The sequence below is a fragment of the Ctenopharyngodon idella genome, chromosome 15 (genome assembly GCF_019924925.1).
Source record: "Ctenopharyngodon idella isolate HZGC_01 chromosome 15, HZGC01, whole genome shotgun sequence".
NCBI lineage: Eukaryota > Metazoa > Chordata > Actinopteri > Cypriniformes > Xenocyprididae > Ctenopharyngodon > Ctenopharyngodon idella.
Window position 1 is genome coordinate 34484520 of NC_067234.1, and position 19654 is coordinate 34504173.

The following is a 19654-nucleotide window of genomic DNA, read 5'->3' on the forward strand; positions in this document are numbered from 1 at the left end:
CATAGAGAAACATTTTTGACAACATTTACTGGTGTGTAATTGGATTTGTATAATGAAAATTCAATGAAAATTTATTATCCGAATCACCAGACTCTTGTTTAATTCTATAGTTACTTTCTACACGAAGCATTAGTTTCAATGTAAAAAAAACAAAACAAAAAAACATGGCTGACATGTTTTAATTAGTTTAAATGCATGATGATCACTGGCTGTTTGGCTTAGTTTATATTGTTAGATACCAATCATAAGAAGTGTGAAAAATACGAAAATCTAGGGGTATATGACATAAATGCACTTAGATCATAATCTTGTACAGTAGTTGTCATCCACATTTTGACTATTAATGAGAATGACTGAACTATCCTTTGGTTCATCGAAAATCTGATATTTGACAGATACATGATCTCTTGTTTTCTGTTATTAAATCAGGGTTCACATTAATTTTCACATTTATCCTCCTTAAACTGATTCTAACTACTTAATGTTTATTTCAGACTAGATGGAAATGAAAGAGCAAAGACAAGAACTGAAGTGAAATTTCAAAGGTGATGATGCTGTAGTTTGTTTCAGCCTGTTGACACCAAAAAAAGTTTAATGTGCAAATTTACTGAAGATCTCAGACGTCATAATTGAGGTGAAAACAGGGAACTTTTGGCTTTTCAGTTTTTTTCTGTTAAACATGATGGCCCTGTACTTTTTAAATACAGATTGAATAAAAACACAGTGATCACAGTTCACACCTGCAGTGAAGCTCCTCCCACAACAATTCACCAATAAATACTGGGAATATTCACATCATCCTACAAGAGAAGGACAAACTCCAGGTGTAGCAGCTGAAATCTGTGTGACTGTTAAAGATGGACTTTATTAAAGAGGAGATTGAAGACATGAGTGATCCAGAACCATCCAGAATAAAACAGGAAGATACTGAGATACAAACAGGTTGGTGTCCATTCTTGAGTCTATATTGTTGACTGCTTTGGTAGATGTGAATTACTGAGCAGAATATTAATGATAAATGATACAGAAATGCACCTAAATGATCATAACCTTATATAGCAGTTGTCAAAAACATTTTGTAAATGACAGAACAAAACTTTGCCTCATGAAGATCGGATACCTGATCTCTTTTGCTTTCTGCTATTAAATCAGTGTTCACTTGAACTGATTCTAACTTGATGTGTATTTTAGACCAGGTGGAAGTGAAACAGGAAAGACAAGAACTGAATGAAGTAGAGGAGGAACATCGTAACTTTAAAACTCAAAGAACAAAAGCCAAAAAGCTGCACACCTGCACTCAGTGTGGAAAAAGTTTCACACATAAAGGACACCTTAGCAAACACATGAGAATTCACACTGGAGAGAAACCGTACACATGCACTCAGTGTGGAAAGTGTTTTGCTTCTGGATCAGGTCTCACTTATCATCTGCTCCGTCACTCTGGAGAAAAACCATTCAAGTGTGATCAGTGTGGTAAAGATTTTAATTCATCATCACATCTAAAACAACACCTGAAAGTTCATTCAGATGAGAAGCCTTATGTGTGTTCTCTCTGTGGAAAGTGTTTTTCATGGCTGAATACCTTTAAACTGCACCAAAAAACACATAATGAAGTGAGAGATTATATGTGCTTTGACTGTGGGAAGAGCTTTACTACATCTAGTCATCTGGAACAGCATCAAAGAATTCATACCGGAGAAAAACCTTACAAGTGCTCATATTGTGACAAGAGTTTCACTCAGTCTCCACACCTGAAATCACATGAGCGAGTTCATACTGGAGAGAAGCCGTACCACTGTACTCAGTGTGGGACGAATTTCAAAGATGCAACAGGTTTCAAAAATCATCTGCTCCGTCACTCTGGAGAAAAGCCATTTAACTGTGATCAGTGTGGTATAAAGTTCATTTCATCGTCACATCTAAAAAGACACCTGAAAATTCATTCAGATGAGGGACCTCATGTGTGTTCTCTCTGTGGAAAGAGTTTTTCAAGGCTGAACAATTTTAAACTGCACCAGAAAACACATAATGGAGTGAGAGATCATGTGTGTTGTGACTGTGGGAAGAGCTTTACTAGAGCTGAAAATCTGAATCGGCACCAAAGAATTCATACTGGAGAAAAACCTTACAAGTGCTCATATTGTGACAAGAGTTTCACTCAGTCGGGAACTCTGAAATCACATGAGCGAATTCATACTGGAGAGAAGCCGTACTACTGTACTCAGTGTGGAGAGAGTTTCACCCGATTAAATATTCTATTGACACATATTAAAAAGCATTGTTCACAGTGAGCAAATGTTTTCATCAGATCCAAAACTTTCAAATAAATCATGTGAGATTCACATTAAGTAAATGTGTAGTTAGTTAACTAATAAACTAGTGTTGCTGTGAAATGCCACAAGATTTGTGTTTTATATGTTGGAGAACAAGAAAATTATTGAATTATTCTTTGATTGAACGCTTACATGAAGAAATACCAAAATTAGGACTGGAAGAAAGAAGATGTAAGAAAAACAACAACAATCAGGTATTTGTCAATATATGAAACAATTCTCTGAATTTGAGTTTTTATACTCAATATGGATTTTTTTTCTTTTGTGTTTAGTTACATAAAAACCAGTTATTTGATAAACAGATTTATTTAAAAGTCTACACATTTCTCTGCAACATAAGTTGTATAAGCTCTGTACAATAACAACAAATAAAACTACCATTTTACTGACAATGTGTGATTTTGTGAGAAAATGTTATCTACAGATCCAGTACTTTAAATAAACTGAGAATCAGATAAAGTAAATGTATAGTGAAATAAACTTGTGTTCTGTGACATTAGTTTTGTGGAAGTTGTTTTTGAGTTGTAACTTTCTGACTTGTCATTTAGCTGTCACTTTTATTTCAGTATATACATTTAATATTTTATTTTCATAGACATTTGTAAATTCACAAATTTCGTCCACTTAGGGGTGGTGGAAGAATATTGACTTGCGACAGTTTGCTGTCCATAGGCTCTGTATAAAACATAAAATGATTATTTTAATGACAACATCTTTGTTGATGTGTGCATTTAAGTCATGTAGGCTATGTGTTAGTCCATTGTAGTATTTAATCAAATGTTTTAACTTCTAATTCTGAGCAATTTTTGAAGGAGACACAAATAATACAGCCAAAATTGTACTTGTAAGGATATGCGATAGTTGTTTAAATATGAGTTAGGTTCATAGGTTCACCACGTGGCCATATTATCCCCTGGTTTCACAGACTAAAATGCATGTTTGAGCTGTTTTAACTGAAAGCAACTTGTTCTGACAGATCTTAAAATATGTCAGTGCCATTTTTTTTGTCTCAAGATGCACATCAGTAATGTTTTTTTTCTTCTTGTGAACGTTTATAAAAGCCACTTAGATATACTAATTGAACTAAGGTCTAATCCTGGCTTAGGCTAAGCCCTGTCTGTGAAACCGGGCCTACAATTATTAAATTATCTTGCGTCCTCCACATAGTATTTTATGCTTCGTCTGTGACAAAGGACGTCTCTTACTTAGATATTCAACAGCAGCAAGCCCACTGATCCCCCACTTTACATCATACTGAGCAAAACCCAACACAACGGTAGATCTACAATATTAGCCAAATATCAGTAACTTACTATCCCACAAGCTACGGTATTAAACAAGCTATACCAAACAAGCTAGGTAACGTTATAATCGCTAATGACTCAGTTCAAACTACAGAGTGAAAAAAGGTAAATAAAACATGTTATCTCAGTTCTCTTTGGAGGAAAGTCGAGTGAACCCTGATTTAATAACAGAAAACAAGTGAGATCAGGTATCTGACTATCAAGTGTCAGATCTTTGATGAGATAAAGGTTAGTTTTGTCTTGTTAGTCATAATGTGAATGACACCTGCTGTACAAGATTATGATCTTAGTGCATTTGTATCATATATCCCTAAATTATTTGCTTTTTTTTTCCACAGCTCTTATGATTGTTATCCAACAATATAAACTAAACCAAACAGTCAGTGATCATCATGCATTTAAACTAATTTAAACAATTAATGTCAGCCATAATTTTTACATTGAAATGAATGTTTTGTGTAGAAAGTAACTTTAGGATTAAACAAGAGAATCTAGTGATTCGGATAATAAATTTCATTGAACTTTAATATTACAAATCAAATTACACACAAGTGAATGTTGTCAAAATTTCACCAGCACCTCAAATGAACGACCAACACCAGGCTCTTCGGGATCACATCTGCAGTTTATTGACAGAGAACAGAAAATCAACACACACACCTTCAGATTCACCATCTTTCAGCTGAAGGATGTATAAGAAAAGACACGTTAAGTATCGTCCTCCCTAACAGTAACTGCAATTCAGGGAAAACCTCTAATTTGGCGCGCAGGCGGCAACATAAAACAAAGATGTGTGTTAAAAAACTCCAAAAATACATCGAACTGTTAGCAGAAAAACGCACACATTAAACTTGTTCTGGTTTTATGACACTTCTATAATTAATACCAACTCGAAACTTCACTCAGTACAGCACATTTTCACTCTTTAACGCAGAGAACTGCAGAGACTTCCCTAGTGAAAAATAAATATATTAAATTGTATTTGAAATATGTTTATTTCATGCCAAGTATACTACAAATACATTTACATATTATGTACTTAATAAAAATACTCTGCAATTGTATACTTAACTGGTATACTTAAAGTCTGCTAAATTGGAACATCTAATTTTGTACTTAATTGTACTTAATTTTGTACTTTAATTGTGCGGAAGTATTGCAGAAGTCCAACTTTGTGCTAAAGTGGAACTATTGCAAGTACACTTTAAATATCTTGCATTTATTCAAAGATCATACAGTCCTTACTAATAGTGACATTAAAACACATTTTAGGCTTAATATTAAGAAATGTGCATTGTGCACAAGTAGTACTCCAAATAAAGTTTAATTATAGGCGATTTAAAAGGGATATGTCAGTAAATATGTTAATAGATTTAAACTATACATAGTATGCAATAAATGTATTTTAAATATATTGCTTTTTTACTAGGGTTACCTGACTGACTCTCACAGACTGATGTTCTGACTGATAACAGGCGCACGACTGGTCCATTACAAATGACGTCACTCAAAGAGCGCGCTCTCTATCTCTGGCTGCCCAGTAGTTGATAATGCTAGTGTTTACTGCTTACTTTTATTAACTGTAGTCTCCTGCTTTTGTTTTCAAGAAGAGAAAAGCTACTTCAAGAACTAAAAAATGACATCTGGATGCATTCATGTGTGGTAAAAGCTCTCCAGCATGTCAGGTGTGTAGCGCTGGGATTTAATTAAATAATGTTGCAAAATGGACCAACTGGAGTGTTTGTTCAGTAATGACAGAGAACCGTAAACTGCTCATCTGATTTTATTTATTATACATTTTGAAAAGACAAGAGTGAATAACAATCTAAGTATATACACACACACACACAAAAAAAAAAAAAAAAAAACGTGAAATATATATAATATAAAATGACAAATAAGTATACAAGGAGGCAATCAACTCATCAGTCTTTTGGGGCTTTCGCACCGGAGGACCTTTTCATAGTTCCTAGATTGTCTGTAGTACCCGGATTTTGCCGTGTTCGCACCACAGGATCTAGGAACGATTTTAGTTCTAGGAACTCCTTTTGGGAGAACTAAATTAGCTCCTACTTCAGAGTAGGGTCTGACCCAGCACTATAGGAACTACCAGTAACGTATGTTGATTGGCCAAACGCACGCGAAAAACCGGCACCCGCCATTTTTAAAAAAGCCATGTACACACACAATTTATAGCCTATACATTTACTCCACAAACTAACTAACTTATACAAACATGGAAAACAGTGATAGATGGACCTCTCAACCTTACGCTAATCAGAAAATCCAATGCGACTTTGGACCAAGCAAAACATTATGTACTTCTTCTCAACATTGGGCATCAACCACATGGCAAATGCAATTTTTTTTTATTTTTTTTTTTGAAAGTACTGTCTACTTTCTTTGTATAACAGTTTTATCTAATAACGTATTAGACAGGACTGTTTAACAGATCATAAACAAATGGAGAATAGGAGCTCTGTGTGCGCTCTGGCGTTCTCAACGCCGTCAAAATAAAAGTCACAACATCAAGCGCGGGTTACGCCACTATTTAGTTCCTACTGGCAGTGCGAAATGTCGGGTTTCTTGTATACAAAAAATACTGGATCGCGCGCATTCAGGGGGGCAAAACCGCTAAGGAGTCTTATGCCGGAAAAACGCTTAACGTGGCTTAATGTACTAAGACAGTGATATTAACAGACCAAACTCAGTAGACATCATAGTAATAAACCATACTATGTACAGAAAAGCAGTTGAGCCCAGAATTTGAACGCAGCACATTTAATTTCACGTTAAGCGTTTTTCTCCCATAGAAAACTGTTATAAAGAAAAGCTTAACGTCGCTTAATGTAGCCTACTAAGTGATATTAAAGGGATAGTTCACCCAAAAATGAAAATTTGATGTTTATCTGCTTACCCCCAGGGCATCCAAGATGTAGATGACTTTGTTTCTTCAGTAGAACACAAATGATGATTTTTAACTCCAACCGTTGCGGTCTGTCAGTCGTATAATGCTTGTCAATGGGAACTCCATCTATAAGAGTCAAAAAAAAACATGCACAGACAAATCCAAATTAAACCCTGCGGCTCGTGACGACACATTGATGTCCTAAGACACGAAACAATCAGTTTGTGCGAGAAACCGAACAGTATTTATATCATTTTTTTTTACCTCTAATACACCACTATGTCCAACTGCCTTGTGCATCCGGTTGGTGAGGTCTAAAAACGCGCTCTGATGATGGAACTGATGTCTCGCGCTTATAGTTCAATGAGTGCGAGAGATCACTTCCATTGTCAGAGCGTGTTCAGACCTCACCAACCGGATGCACAAGGCAGTTGGACATAGTGGTGTATTAGAGGTAAAAAAATGATATAAATACTGTTTGGTTTCTCGCACAAACTGATCGTTTCGTGTCTTAGGACATCAATGTGTCGTCACGAGCCGCAGGGTTTAATTTGGATTTGTCTGTGCTTGTTTTTTTGACTCTTATAGATAGAGTTCCCATTGACAAGCATTATACGACTGACAGACCGCAGCAGTTGGAGTTAAAAATCATCATTTGTGTTCTACTGAAGAAACAAAGTCACCTACATCTTGGATGCCCTGAGGGTAAGCAGGTAAACATCAAATTTTCATTTCTGGGTGAACTATCCCTTTAAAAGATCAAATTCTGCACAAACCAATATTTCTGTATAGTATGCTTTATTAGTATGGTGTTTGCTAAGTTTGGTCTTTTAATGTCACTGTCTTAGTACATTAAGCCACGTTAAGTGTTTTCTTTATGGGAGGATAATGCTTAATTAAACGTGTTGCGTTCATATTATGGGCTCATCTGCTTTTCTGTACATAGTATGCTTCATTAGTATGGTGTTCACCAAGTTAGATTTTTTAATAACACTGTCTTAGTAAATTAAGCCACGTTAAGATTCTGTCCTGTGTGTGGATGGAATTTAACCACCATCAGTTTAAATGTTCATTTTTTTGCCTTTTTGCCATTTATTATACTATTTTTCACGTAAAGCGTTTTCACGTTAAGCGTTTTAGAACGTCCCGTTATGGCGAGTTCTACATGCACCTCACAGGGGGTAAAAGTCATTAATGCTGAGAAAAGAGATGCTTACAACATCTGTTCTGCCGAATTATTTATCACCATTAATGAACCCCACAAAGAATATTATATCGTTTTTAAACAGTACTTGGAGGTGCATGCAATTCTAGTTATAACGTTAGTCATCAGGTCTCGAATTAAATTGTCCAACTAATTTTGCTAATCATGACATACCCTATGAATTTATGAACTTACCTGGTTTTGTTGGTTGTTGAGCCTTTCTATCCTAAATGTTTTTGACAAGGCTACATCATAATCCACCACATTTGAAAGAAAATTGATACTGTAAACATACTGTACAAGACATGAGACGTGTGACAGCTAGCTAGGTGTGTCGACAGTGAGGAAATGGCTAGCATCAATTACTTTGGAAGCCTAGGTAGTGCGGACTCTGCCGATTATATTAAGAAATTAACTCTCAGTAACTTTTCCCAAAGTTTCCAAGATGCACATAACTAACAATTACTGTACATCTCTGCCAACACAGTATAAGGCATTTATTAGAAACAAAAGAAATAATAACATTGTAAGCAATGCATTAGGGCTGCAACTAACGATTCTTTTGATAATCGATTAGTTGGGTGATTATTTCTTCGATTAATCAGATAAGCCCTTTTTTATTTTATTGACAAAACACACTATTTTACATCCTGCCCAATGCTGTCCTTCAAACAAACGTGTCAACTGAATGCTATGAAAACATATTGCCGATAGTGAATATATTTATATCTATGCTATGTGCAAAAGAGCTATAAAGCAAAAGGAGTTTAAATCCCTACATAAAAAATGAAGATAATAATAAAGATAATAAAGAAAAACAAATGCAGTGTTAACAGATAAGAGGAATGTTCTGTAGGAACACACATTCACTCTGGACACAGTAAATAACCTGTTGCTGTTATTTCTTTATCCTGTAAATGTAAGAAACATCTTACATTTATATTCAATTACACGCAGTTATATTACAGTTGCCACTCTCATAAAATACTTGAATTACACATTGATGTTTAAATCTAAATTTAACGTCCAACAACAGATATTTCAACAAAATTAATATTTATGCACTGAATATTAATCATCTCCTCTCTAATGTGTCCCGTCTGTTTGATGCACATGTGCGCGCCGGCGCTCATTCGGTAAAGTTTGAAGTCCTGTCAGGTGCTTGAAGTTTAAAATAAAGAATTCTCATGTTTTGGGCAGCTTGGATTACGTACCTTTCCCTGCAGCAGCTCATTCTGTTTCCTCCACTATTTTTAGATGCAGTTTGTCCATAGAAATAGGTTATTCGGTGCTGTAATTTGATGCGACTGGCAGAAGTTTTCTATGCACTGTGGGCAGACGCGACTAATCGATAATAACATTTGTTGTTGATGATTCTCATTATCGACTATGAACGATTTTATTATTAGTTTTTGCAGCCTTACAATGCATTATATTCAGTACATTGGCAAAATATGTGTAACAAAAAGGCATCTACAATAAACAAGGAGGCAGGAATATTACAATTCATTAATATTATACAACGAAATAAAGGTATTATCTCTTAAAAGAAGGAATCGATTATGAACTACCGAAACGAGTCGTGAGCAATTCCAGGTAATGGCCGTTTGGTTTCCGATGTGCACTGTAAGAGGTAGACTAATCACAACAGATTGGGCCATCTGACCAATCAGAGCAGAGCTGGATTATAGAAAGGAGGGCTTAGAGAGGCAGAAACTTCAAACAAACAGTTTTCAGATTCTTTGAGAAATGAGGTGATATGCAATGTATATTATGAGAAGATTAAAGTGTTAAACCTATAGCAGGAGACTCCAAAACAAAATTAAGAACTGTTAAAATAGCATAACAGGGGCACTTTAAAGTAATCCAGCATCAATTCAGTAACTTATCTTTTAATTTTTCCAGATGTGGTCCTGTGGGCGTCAGTATCACACAGTGATCACAGTTCACACCTGCAGTGAAGCTCCTCCCACAACAATTCACCAATAAATACTGGGAATATTCACATCATCCTACAAGAGAAGGACAAACTCCAGGTGTAGCAGCTGAAATCTGTGTGACTGTTAAAGATGGAGTTTATTAAAGAGGAGATTGAAGACATGAGTGATCCAGAACCATCCAGAATAAAACATGAAGATACTGAGGAACAAATAGGTTGGTGTCCATTCTTGATTCTTCATCGTTGACTGCTGAGAAACATTAAGGTATCAAAGCTTCAGTTCAACAGATTTGGTTTCAGATTTTTCAATTCAACATAAATGATACATAAAATGCAACTAAATGATCATAATCTTAAATAGCTGTTGTCATCCACATTTTAAATGGATTAACAAGAAAATGACAGAACTAACCTTTAGCACATCAAAGATCTGATACTTGATACTCTGTTGCTTTCGTCTGTTAAATTAAAGAGTTTATTTGGACTTATTTCAACCACATAATATTTTCTTTTTAGACTGGATGGAAATGAAACTGCAAAAACATGAACTGAATGAAGCAGAGGAGGAAAAGCATAACATCGAAATTCAAAGAACAAAAGACAATAAGCCGTACACCTGCTCTCAGTGTGGAAAGAGTTTCAGTCGCAAAGGAAACCTTAAGATACACATAAGAATTCACTCTGGAGAGAAACCGTATACATGCACCCGGTGTGGGAAGACCTTTGCTTATCAATCAGGCCTCAAATTTCATCTGCGCATTCACTCTGGAGAAAAACCATTTAACTGTGATCAGTGTGGTAAAGATTTTATTTCGGCATCAAATCTAAAAACACACCTGAAAGTTCATTCAGGTGAGAAGCCTTATGTGTGTTCTTTCTGTGGAAAGAGTTTTTCAAGGATGGATGGTTTTAAACTGCACCAGAAAACACATAATGAAGCAAGAGATCATATGTGCTTTGACTGTGGAAAGAGCTTTACAACAGCTAGGTTTCTGAAACAGCACCAAAGAATTCATACTGGAGAAAAACCTTACAAGTGCTCACATTGTGACAAGAGTTTCACTCAATCTCCACACCTGAAATCACATGAGCGAGTTCATACTGGAGAGAAGCCGTACTGCTGTACTCAGTGTGAGAAGAGTTTCAGCGATGCAACATGTTTGAGAATTCATCTGCTCTGTCACTCTGGAGAAAAACCATATAACTGTGATCAGTGTGATAAAAAGTTTAATTCATCATCAAATCTAAAGCGACACCTGAAAGTTCATTCAGGTGAGAGGCCTTATGTGTGTTCTCTCTGTGGAAAGAGTTTTTCATGGCTGAAAAGTTTTAAACTGCACCAGAAAACACATAATGAAGTGAAAGATCATCTCCCAGTTTCACAGACAAGGCTTAAGCTAATCCCAGACTAAAAATGCATGTTTGAGCTGTTTTAACTGAAAGCATATCTTAAAATATGTCAGTGCCATTGTTTTTTCTCAAGATGAACAGCAGTAATGTATTTTCTAGGGTATGTTCATAAAAGCTACTTTAATTATGAATTAAGTATTACTGATTAAGCTTTTTGCAATGATTCTATTACATTTAAAAGAAACTGATGAAGCAATTAAATGTTTAAAAACAAATAAATCCCCTGGTTCTCAGAGTTCTGTCAATTCTTTAGTAAAAACGGCTCCTTTCTTGTTAAATATTAATAAGAACAGCACAGATAAATCCTTTCTTCCACCTACTTTATGCCAAGGACCAATTACTTTAATACATTTATTTTCTTTGCAAATTTTATATCCACAAATGCAAGTTCAACAACAATCCATTTTTTTAAAATATTTTTTTTTCTCTGTATTTTGTTGACAATGTGTGCATTGTTTATAAATGTTGTGTTTTATAAATATGTAAACTGTATTTTTTGCATCATTAAAAAAACAATCTAACTGGCTCTTCGCAGCACCACATAGTCCAACACACCTGAAGCATTAAATGAAAGTGTTTCTTAACTAAAACGATACCTCTAAATACGTTTTGGCTATACTAAATCCTATTTAAGACTCATGCGCAGAAATAAATAGAGACATTTCTAGTCACAATTATGTTTTCAGATGGGCTATGTGAACTGTACCCGCTCCTAGTCGAATCTGCTGACGAGAAACTGAATTTACTCCAGAGCCCCGCCCCAACGCGTCTTGTTGATAATGCTAGTGCTAACTGCTAACAACTGTAGTCTGCTGCTTTTGTTGTCATGTAGAGAAAAGCTACTTAAGGAATTATTGAATAACATCTGGATGCATTTATGTGTGGTAAAAGCTCTCCAGCATGCCAGGTAGCGCTGGGATTTTAATTGAATCATTTTGCAAAATGGACCAACTGGAGTGTTTGTTCAATAACTAGAGAACCGAAAACTGTTAGTCTGATTTTATTTAATATAAATTTTGAAAAGACGGCAGTGAAGAACAATTAAATTATACACCAAAAATGTGAAGTACAAAATAAATAAACACGTTACAGACAAGAATAATAAGACAAAAACGGTCAAAAAAATTTGAAGGCTGATTTTATAGATTAAGTTATTACAAGTTTACCTGGTACTAACATGTATTAATAATACATTACGTTTTATATGGATTGTGCCTTGTGTGTCGATGCAAGTTTACTCGTGTCATTAATGTAATTGTTCACAAGGTGGGAGTGTTTAGCAAGAGATCCGTGATGGTGATATTCTGCTAAATAGTTCTTTTAAAATTATGGCAAATGTTCGTTTCGGAATGAAGGCAAACACAATTTAACCCACAGCATGTACATCTCAACATTATCCTACTTTAGATATAGAATAGGACAAAAAGCTACATTTTTGAATAACTTCTTTATAAAGCAGTATATGATGTCCCAAACATACAGGACCTTTATTATAGAATTCAGAGAAAGTGTCAGATGGCAACAGTTTCCTAGGTACGATTAGTTAATAAAATATTTAGTGTGAGGCTTAACATATGTGCATTTGCATGCAGATTTCAGATATCTATAAAGTAAAATTGATTAGTAAGAATTACCAAGAATGACATTGAAACAGGCCATTCACATGATTAGTGCAGATCTGAAGAGTTTTTATTTGAATGCATGTCTGAAGGGAAATTACTTTCTTCATAATAGTTTTGATGGCATTTTCATTTTCTCTTTCCTCAGTATGATGCCTAATATAGTGTTTTTAAGCGCAGCTCTGCTTGTGTTCAGGAGTAACCGCTGTATTTCTGCTTTTCCATAAGCTAGTGTCACATTGTCAAACTATTCAGGATCATTTTTGCCCGCATATCTTAAAATTTCCAACCTTGACTGGAGAGCAGTATATTAAAACATATTTAATGTTAAAATCACATTATAATGATTGATATGAACCGAGTGCCATTATGTTGATGAATGGAATTATAATTCTTCTGAATCGTCTTTGCAAATATGTTTCTCGAAACAAACCATTGCACCTGTTCCAGAAGTGGTCAAATGAGAAAAACTGAGAATACATTCTTATATAGGAGTGTGTCGAGACAGTTAGCTCACGAGACAAGACACGAGATTGGGTTCATGAGAACAAGACAAGACTTTTTTCCCACAGTATTTTAAAGACATCCTCAATGACAAAATTCTGGAAAAATAGTCTGCAGGTGCATTTTGAAACGTTTTAACTAATCATCTTGTAAAGAGTGTCATTTCAGTTCTAATTTCTGAGTATGAATTATCATATGTATTGAAAGACAACAGTATCCAAGCACTGTAAAAGGTTTTGCCACAAACTCAACTTCTCTCCTGTATGATTTCACACGAGTCTGTCAGACCTATACTGTACATGAATTATGAGCTTCCAGAACTTCTGATTCTAATTGAACGCCTTTCCATATAATGAACATATAAATAAAAAAAACTGTATAAATAACAGAAAATAAATAAGCTTTTTCTTAGTCTTAAGTGCAAACAATAAGTGCAACCATAATAAGAGTACTCTCAATATTCAGAGTGCAAACAGACCAGAATAGAGACCAGAGCTAAGAGGTGGTTACAACTACACAGCCCAGCCTAAGATAGGTTTCATATGCTGAGACAGGCTATTGTATGTAGCCTAATTTGCGCGCATCAGGGAGCTAGCGTTTTACTTTCGCTTTCTAATTTGTGATCCCACGTACTCTGTGTATAGGGAGCGGTGGTGCTGAGCACACATTCTACAATGTAAGACATTTATCAGATTCTTAAAGGCCCGGGTTTACTTCATTTTATGCTTTCCACTCCGTCTCGTGCACAGTTGACATGCAAACATTTCAAAATATACTCCTTTGGTTGTGAGCATGGAAAGACTCATTCGGCATGTGCGCACTATCAAGTGGACTGCTGTTTTCAAGTGCTTAAGTCACTCGCACATACTCTGTTGTACACGGACTGTCCGCATGGTCTCAAAAACCAGGCTGCACTTGGACAGGGTGTGCGGACATCCGCGGACCCTCCTGATGACAAAAATGTAGTCATGCGGTCCGTGTGCAGACAAATTTTTGTGACTGCATGGACTAGTTGTGAAAAGTACTAACTTGGGGACCAAGTCAGTACTGAAATTTTAAAAATGTGATGCTTTGAGCTCTATTGAGTGGATTCGTAAACACCTCTGATTGACCATTGTGCTAATCGGATATGTCTGTGATTGGCTTAAATGATCAACGCTGTAAAAACATTGTAAATAGTCATCAATTATGCTCTTCACTGAGTGCTTACACAGATACACATGGGAGCTTTCAAACGCTCCCGCTCCTGCTTTCAAATTCAAACATTTCCGTGTGCTTTTAAAACGCTCCCGCGCATTGATCATTGTAGCCAATCACAGACATCAGATGAGCATCTCAACACAGTGGCCGATCGGAGGTGTTTACGAATCCAATCAACAGTGCTCAAAGCGTCACATTTTTAAAATTTCAGTTTTGACAACTCTAGCTCGGACGGTGCACATACAACAGCGCATGTGCGAGTGACTTGAGTGCTTTAAAAAAAAGTCCACTAGATAGTGCACATGCGTCGAATGTGTCTCACGGCCAAATGAGTATACTTTGAAAGCCTGGCGTGCTCAACTGTGCGTGAGATGGAGCGGAATGTGGAAAATGAAGTATACCCTTGTCTTTAGGCTCTGTTGCATATCGAATTCTCCGCCATTGTCTTGTCAGTCATTCACGTGATCAGTGAACTGGGATTCCTGCTGCATTGAATGCGACTCTGCAGCTCGTGCTGGATGAGCAGAGCAGACGCTTACAAGACTTTACAATTGAAGTGATCGCTATCCAACTGAATTAAATGGTTTTTGTTTCTATAGACCTTATGCGCCAGAGAAACAAGCATGCCGCCATCATTATAATATTGTCTTTGAACTTCCGTTTTTGCGGTAGCCCTGAACATTTCTGGATATTACTTGTTGTAGAGTTAATGAAAGTTATCGTGAGCATTGTAATGTTTAAAGCAGATGTCTTAACAAATGTCAGTAGACCCAGAAGGTTTTTAAATGAGCAGTTCATTCATAAATACGTAAGATCGCCGTGGAAATACAAACTGGAAGACAAAAGACAATGAGCGCAGTGCTGAAAATGGGCGGGGCTGCATAAGGTCTATAAAAAAAAAGCAAAACAACAGTGGAGGCGGTTCCACGGTGAGCATCGTAATGTAAACGTTGCAGTGGCAACGTTTGCAGTATTCTATGCTAACCTTCACACTCCGCCATGGCAATATCGCGAGACAGCTTTTCACCTTGACAAGAAATCTCGTCACATTTTAATATTGTGAGATCTTGTGGCACGAGATCTCATCACACCCCTATTAGACGTGCCGATATTTGGTAATACGATATCACAATAATGAATATGCACAATATTGTTATCGTGGGCACGTTCAATCGCTGACAGCAGAGGGCGCTGATGGAACAGCAGAAATGCAGCGGTTACCCCAGAAACCCCTTAAATAAAGCAGCTGTGCTACTGAACAGTATTTAAAATGCTATTCAGTTTTTTGTATTCGCAATGTTGTTTATCACAGCACCAGATACTTAATACTTAAAGACTTATTAGGATATTTATTTTCTAACTTAAACATTTTTCAATTAAATCTGGACTAAAACATGCTTTATAATGATTTTTTGTGCAATGCCTTATTATTATTATTGTATTTAAATGTTCAGAGTTCTTTTTGTTATAAGAAAAAGTGTTCTTAAACCTGTTATACTATGACAACACTTTTTTGCAACTTATTTCAATATCGTGATAATACCGTATATCAGCAATTATCGCAACATGAAAATTTGATACCGTCACATGCCTAAACCCTATTTTTATATATAAGAATAGATTTACGTTATTTTTTATATTTTATATTATATTATTTATAATTTATACATAAAGATAATATGTTGATTAAGTGATGCTTGAGCTATTTTTAAAAATCATTTCAGACCCTTTCTCCTGATAAACTAATTAAAGTTTAATTAATTTAGTTATTAATTGAATAATATAACCTGTGCCCTGTTTCATCCTTACAATATCCTGGGTTGCATAAAAATTAGCAACCTAGAGCTGTTTTATACACTACTAACATGTAACCATCAAAATGCTCTATATTTTAACTTTTAATTAAAGGCACAATACGTTTGCTAAACAGTGCTCCTATTATGTTTTTTCGAAAATTACTTTCATGCAGTGCATAATATAGCTGTTTGTGAAAGTAAAAAGGGCTGCAAAGATCAAAGTGCAGAACAAATAATGGTATTGTCTCCTAAAAGAAGGAATTGATTCTGAACTATCGAAACGAGTCGTCGGCAATTCCAGGTAATTGGCGTTTTGTTTCTGATGTGCATTGTAAGCAGTAGACCAATCACAACAGATTGGGCCATCTGACCAATCAGAGCAGAGCTGGATTATAGAAAGGAGGGGCTTAGAGAGGCAGAAACTTCAAACAAACTGTTTTCAGATTCTTTGAGAAATGAGGTGATTAAAGTGTTAAACCTATTGCAGGAGACTCCCAAACAAAATGAAGAACCTTTACAATAGCATAACAGGGCACTTTAAAGTAATCCAGCATCAATTCAGTAACTTATCTTTTAATTTTTCCAGATGTGGTCCTGTGGGCGTCAGTATCACGCAGTGATCACAGTTCACACCTGCAGTGAAGCTCCTCCCACAACAATTCACCAATAAATACTGGGAATATTCACATCATCCTACAAGAGAAGGACAAACTCCAGGTGTAGCAGCTGAAATCTGTGAGACTGTTAAAGATGGAGTTTGTTAAAGAGGAGATTGAAGACATGAGTGATCCAGAACCATCCAGAATAAAACATGAAGATACTGAGGAACAAATAGGTTGGTGTCCATTCTTGATTCTTTATCATTGACTGTTACTGATACTCTGTTGCTTTCGTCTGTTAAATCAGAGTTCATTTGAACTTATTTCAACCACATCATATTTTCTTTTTAGACTGGATGGAGGTGAAACTGCAAAAACATGAACTGAATGAAGCAGAGGACGAAAAGCAGAGCATCGAAATTCAAAGAACAAAAGATAAGAAGCCGTACACCTGCCCTCAATGTGGAAAGAGTTTCAGTCGCAAAGGAAACCTTAAGAGACACATAAGAATTCACACTGGAGAGAAACCGTATACATGCACTCGGTGTGGAAAGAGTTTTGCTTGTCAATCTGGCCTCAAATTTCATCTGCACATTCACTCTGGAGAAAAACCATTTAACTGTGATCAGTGTGGTAAAGATTTTATTTTAGCATCAAATCTAAAAACACACCTGAAAATTCATTCAGGTGAGAAGCCTTATGTGTGTTCTCTCTGTGGAAAGAGTTTTTCAAGGATGGATGGTTTTAAACTGCACCAAAAAACACATAATGAAGCAAGAGATCATATGTGCTTTGACTGTGGGAAGAGCTTTACAACAGCTAGGTTTCTGAAACGGCACCGAAGAATTCATACTGGAGAAAAACCTTACAAGTGCTCATATTGTGACAAGAGTTTCACTCAGTCTCCACACCTGAAATCACATGAACGAGTTCATACTGGAGAGAAGCCGTATCACTGTACTCAGTGTGAGAAGAGTTTTAAAGATTCAACAGGTTTCAGAATTCATCTGCTCCGTCACTCTGGAGAAAAAGCATATAACTGTGATCAGTGTGGTAAAAAGTTTATTTCATCATCACATCTAAAACGACACCTGAACGTTCATTCGGGTGAGAAGCCTTATGTGTGTTCTCTCTGTGGAAAGAGTTTTTCATGGCTGAAAAGTTTTAAACTGCACCAGAAAACACATGATGAAGTGAAAGATCATCTCCCAGTTTCACAGACAAGGCTTAAGCTAATCCCAGACTAAAATGCATGTTTGAGCTGTTTTAGCTGAAAGCATATCTTAAAATATGTCAGTGCCATTGTTTTTTCTCAAGATGCACAGCAGTAATGTATTTTCTAGGGCAGTGGTTCTCAAATGGGGGTATGCATACCCCTAGGGGTACGTGAAAGGAAGTGGAAACTGACATTTTGGAATAAATCATGAAAATATGTTATTGTATGTTTATATTAATTTAGGACTACACAAAGCTGTATTGAAAATGAAGTCATAAATTTAAAATGCATTTCGAGTTATTTATTGAGCAGCGGATCCGGCATCGGAAGCAGTGTCTGCGCACGAAATAATGTAGGTTAGGAGAGGTTGCAATAAAATAGACAGGTAGCTTCTTAAAAGTGGACAAGCTCCTCCGACAGAAGACGAACAAACTAAAAAATACCGCCAGTTTCATGATGAATACATAGGGATGGGATTTACATCTACTTCACATAACCCTCCCTCAGCACTGTGCTTTTTATGCGGTGGGCTGTTAGCCAGTGCAATGAAACAATCTCATCTTCAACGGCATATCCGGACTAAACACCCACATAAGGCCGGGAACTCACTGGAGTTTTTCCAGAAGAAAATTTCATGAATTCACATCATGCCAAGAGAACATGAAAAAAGCCACAAGTGCATCAGCAAAAGCACTCGAAGCATCTTATGCTGTGTCTTTACTTTTGGCGAAAGCTAAAAAGCCATTTAGCCTGGCCGAGGAACGGATAATTCCTGCTGCAGCTGTGCTCGCTGAGACCATGGTGGATAAAACAGCAGCAGACAAGATCAAAACTGTACTGCTGTCAAATGACACAGTTTCACGTAGAATTGACAAGATGGGGGCTGATATAGTTGAGCAAGTGGTGGATAAACTCAGGGCTAGTGAATAATTTTCACTTCAATTGAATGAATCGGTTGATATCAGTGGACAGGCGCAATTGGTTGCTTTTGCGAGATATGTGGATACCAGTGACATTCGCGAACACATACTTTTTTGCAAAACACTGGAGGGGAGAACAACTGGAAAGGATATCTTAAACATTGTTAGTTCGTTTTTCTTAGAACATGAAATCAGCTGGAAATCCTGTATCAGTGTGTGCACTGACATATAAGGCAGAAGAATCCCAACATCCTGTGGACACACTGTGTTAAACACAGAGGGCATCAAAGAAGATGAGCCCAGAGCTTAATTCCATTTTGAATGACGCTGTCAAGGCAATAAATTTCATAAAGTCGCGACCAGTGCATGCACATCTGTTTCTGAGATTATGTGATGGCGTGGGATCTGAACACACCAAACTCCTTTTACACACCGAAGTCCGCTGGCTTTCAAGAGGTAAAGTACTGAATAGGCCGTTCGAGCTGCGAAATGAGGTGTGTTGCTTTTTGTCAGACAATGCGTCCCCTCTTGCCTCTTTGTTTGAGGACAATAATTGGATTGCCGAACTAGTGTATCTAGCAGATATTTTTACTAAACTGAACGAGCTCAATCTCAGTTTGCAAGGCAGGGACACTATGATTTTGAAACTTTATGACCGAGTTGGTGGTTTTCTCAAGAAAGCGGAGCTGTGGAAGATACTGT

General features: G+C 36.5%; 2 protein-coding genes across 25 annotated transcripts in view; both read left to right on the forward strand.

Annotated features, from left to right (window-relative positions):
- LOC127495716 (gastrula zinc finger protein XlCGF8.2DB-like) overlaps positions 1 to 2725 on the forward strand; it is a 57272-nt gene extending 54547 nt beyond the window's left edge. For 7 of the 13 annotated variants that reach the window (XM_051862793.1, XM_051862792.1, XM_051862784.1 and 4 more), the window contains one exon: positions 1192 to 2725. In XM_051862793.1, coding sequence (XP_051718753.1) covers positions 1192 to 2291 — 1100 coding nt within the window. In that variant the 3' untranslated portion in view covers positions 2292 to 2725. Of the gene's footprint in view, positions 1 to 23; positions 943 to 1191 lie in introns of those variants that run through there. The other 6 variants (XM_051862788.1, XM_051862782.1, XM_051862790.1 and 3 more) reach the window with 4 other exon arrangements.
- Positions 1 to 19654, forward strand: part of LOC127495736 (gastrula zinc finger protein XlCGF7.1-like) — an 89389-nt gene that overhangs the window by 59466 nt on the left and 10269 nt on the right. For 2 of the 12 annotated variants that reach the window (XM_051862942.1, XM_051862945.1), the window contains exon 1: positions 11860 to 12005. The exons of 3 other annotated variants lie outside the window; for them this stretch is intronic. Coding sequence is in view for 5 of the 9 variants with exons in the window: in XM_051862951.1 (XP_051718911.1) it covers positions 9819 to 9903; positions 10205 to 10676; positions 17640 to 18063 (981 nt within the window). In the remaining 4 variants the exon portion in view is untranslated. Of the gene's footprint in view, positions 1 to 5264; positions 5323 to 9654; positions 9904 to 10204; positions 10677 to 11851; positions 12006 to 16374; positions 16519 to 16803; positions 17053 to 17167; positions 18250 to 19654 lie in introns of those variants that run through there. 7 more of the 12 variants (XM_051862951.1, XM_051862952.1, XM_051862950.1 and 4 more) reach the window with 7 other exon arrangements.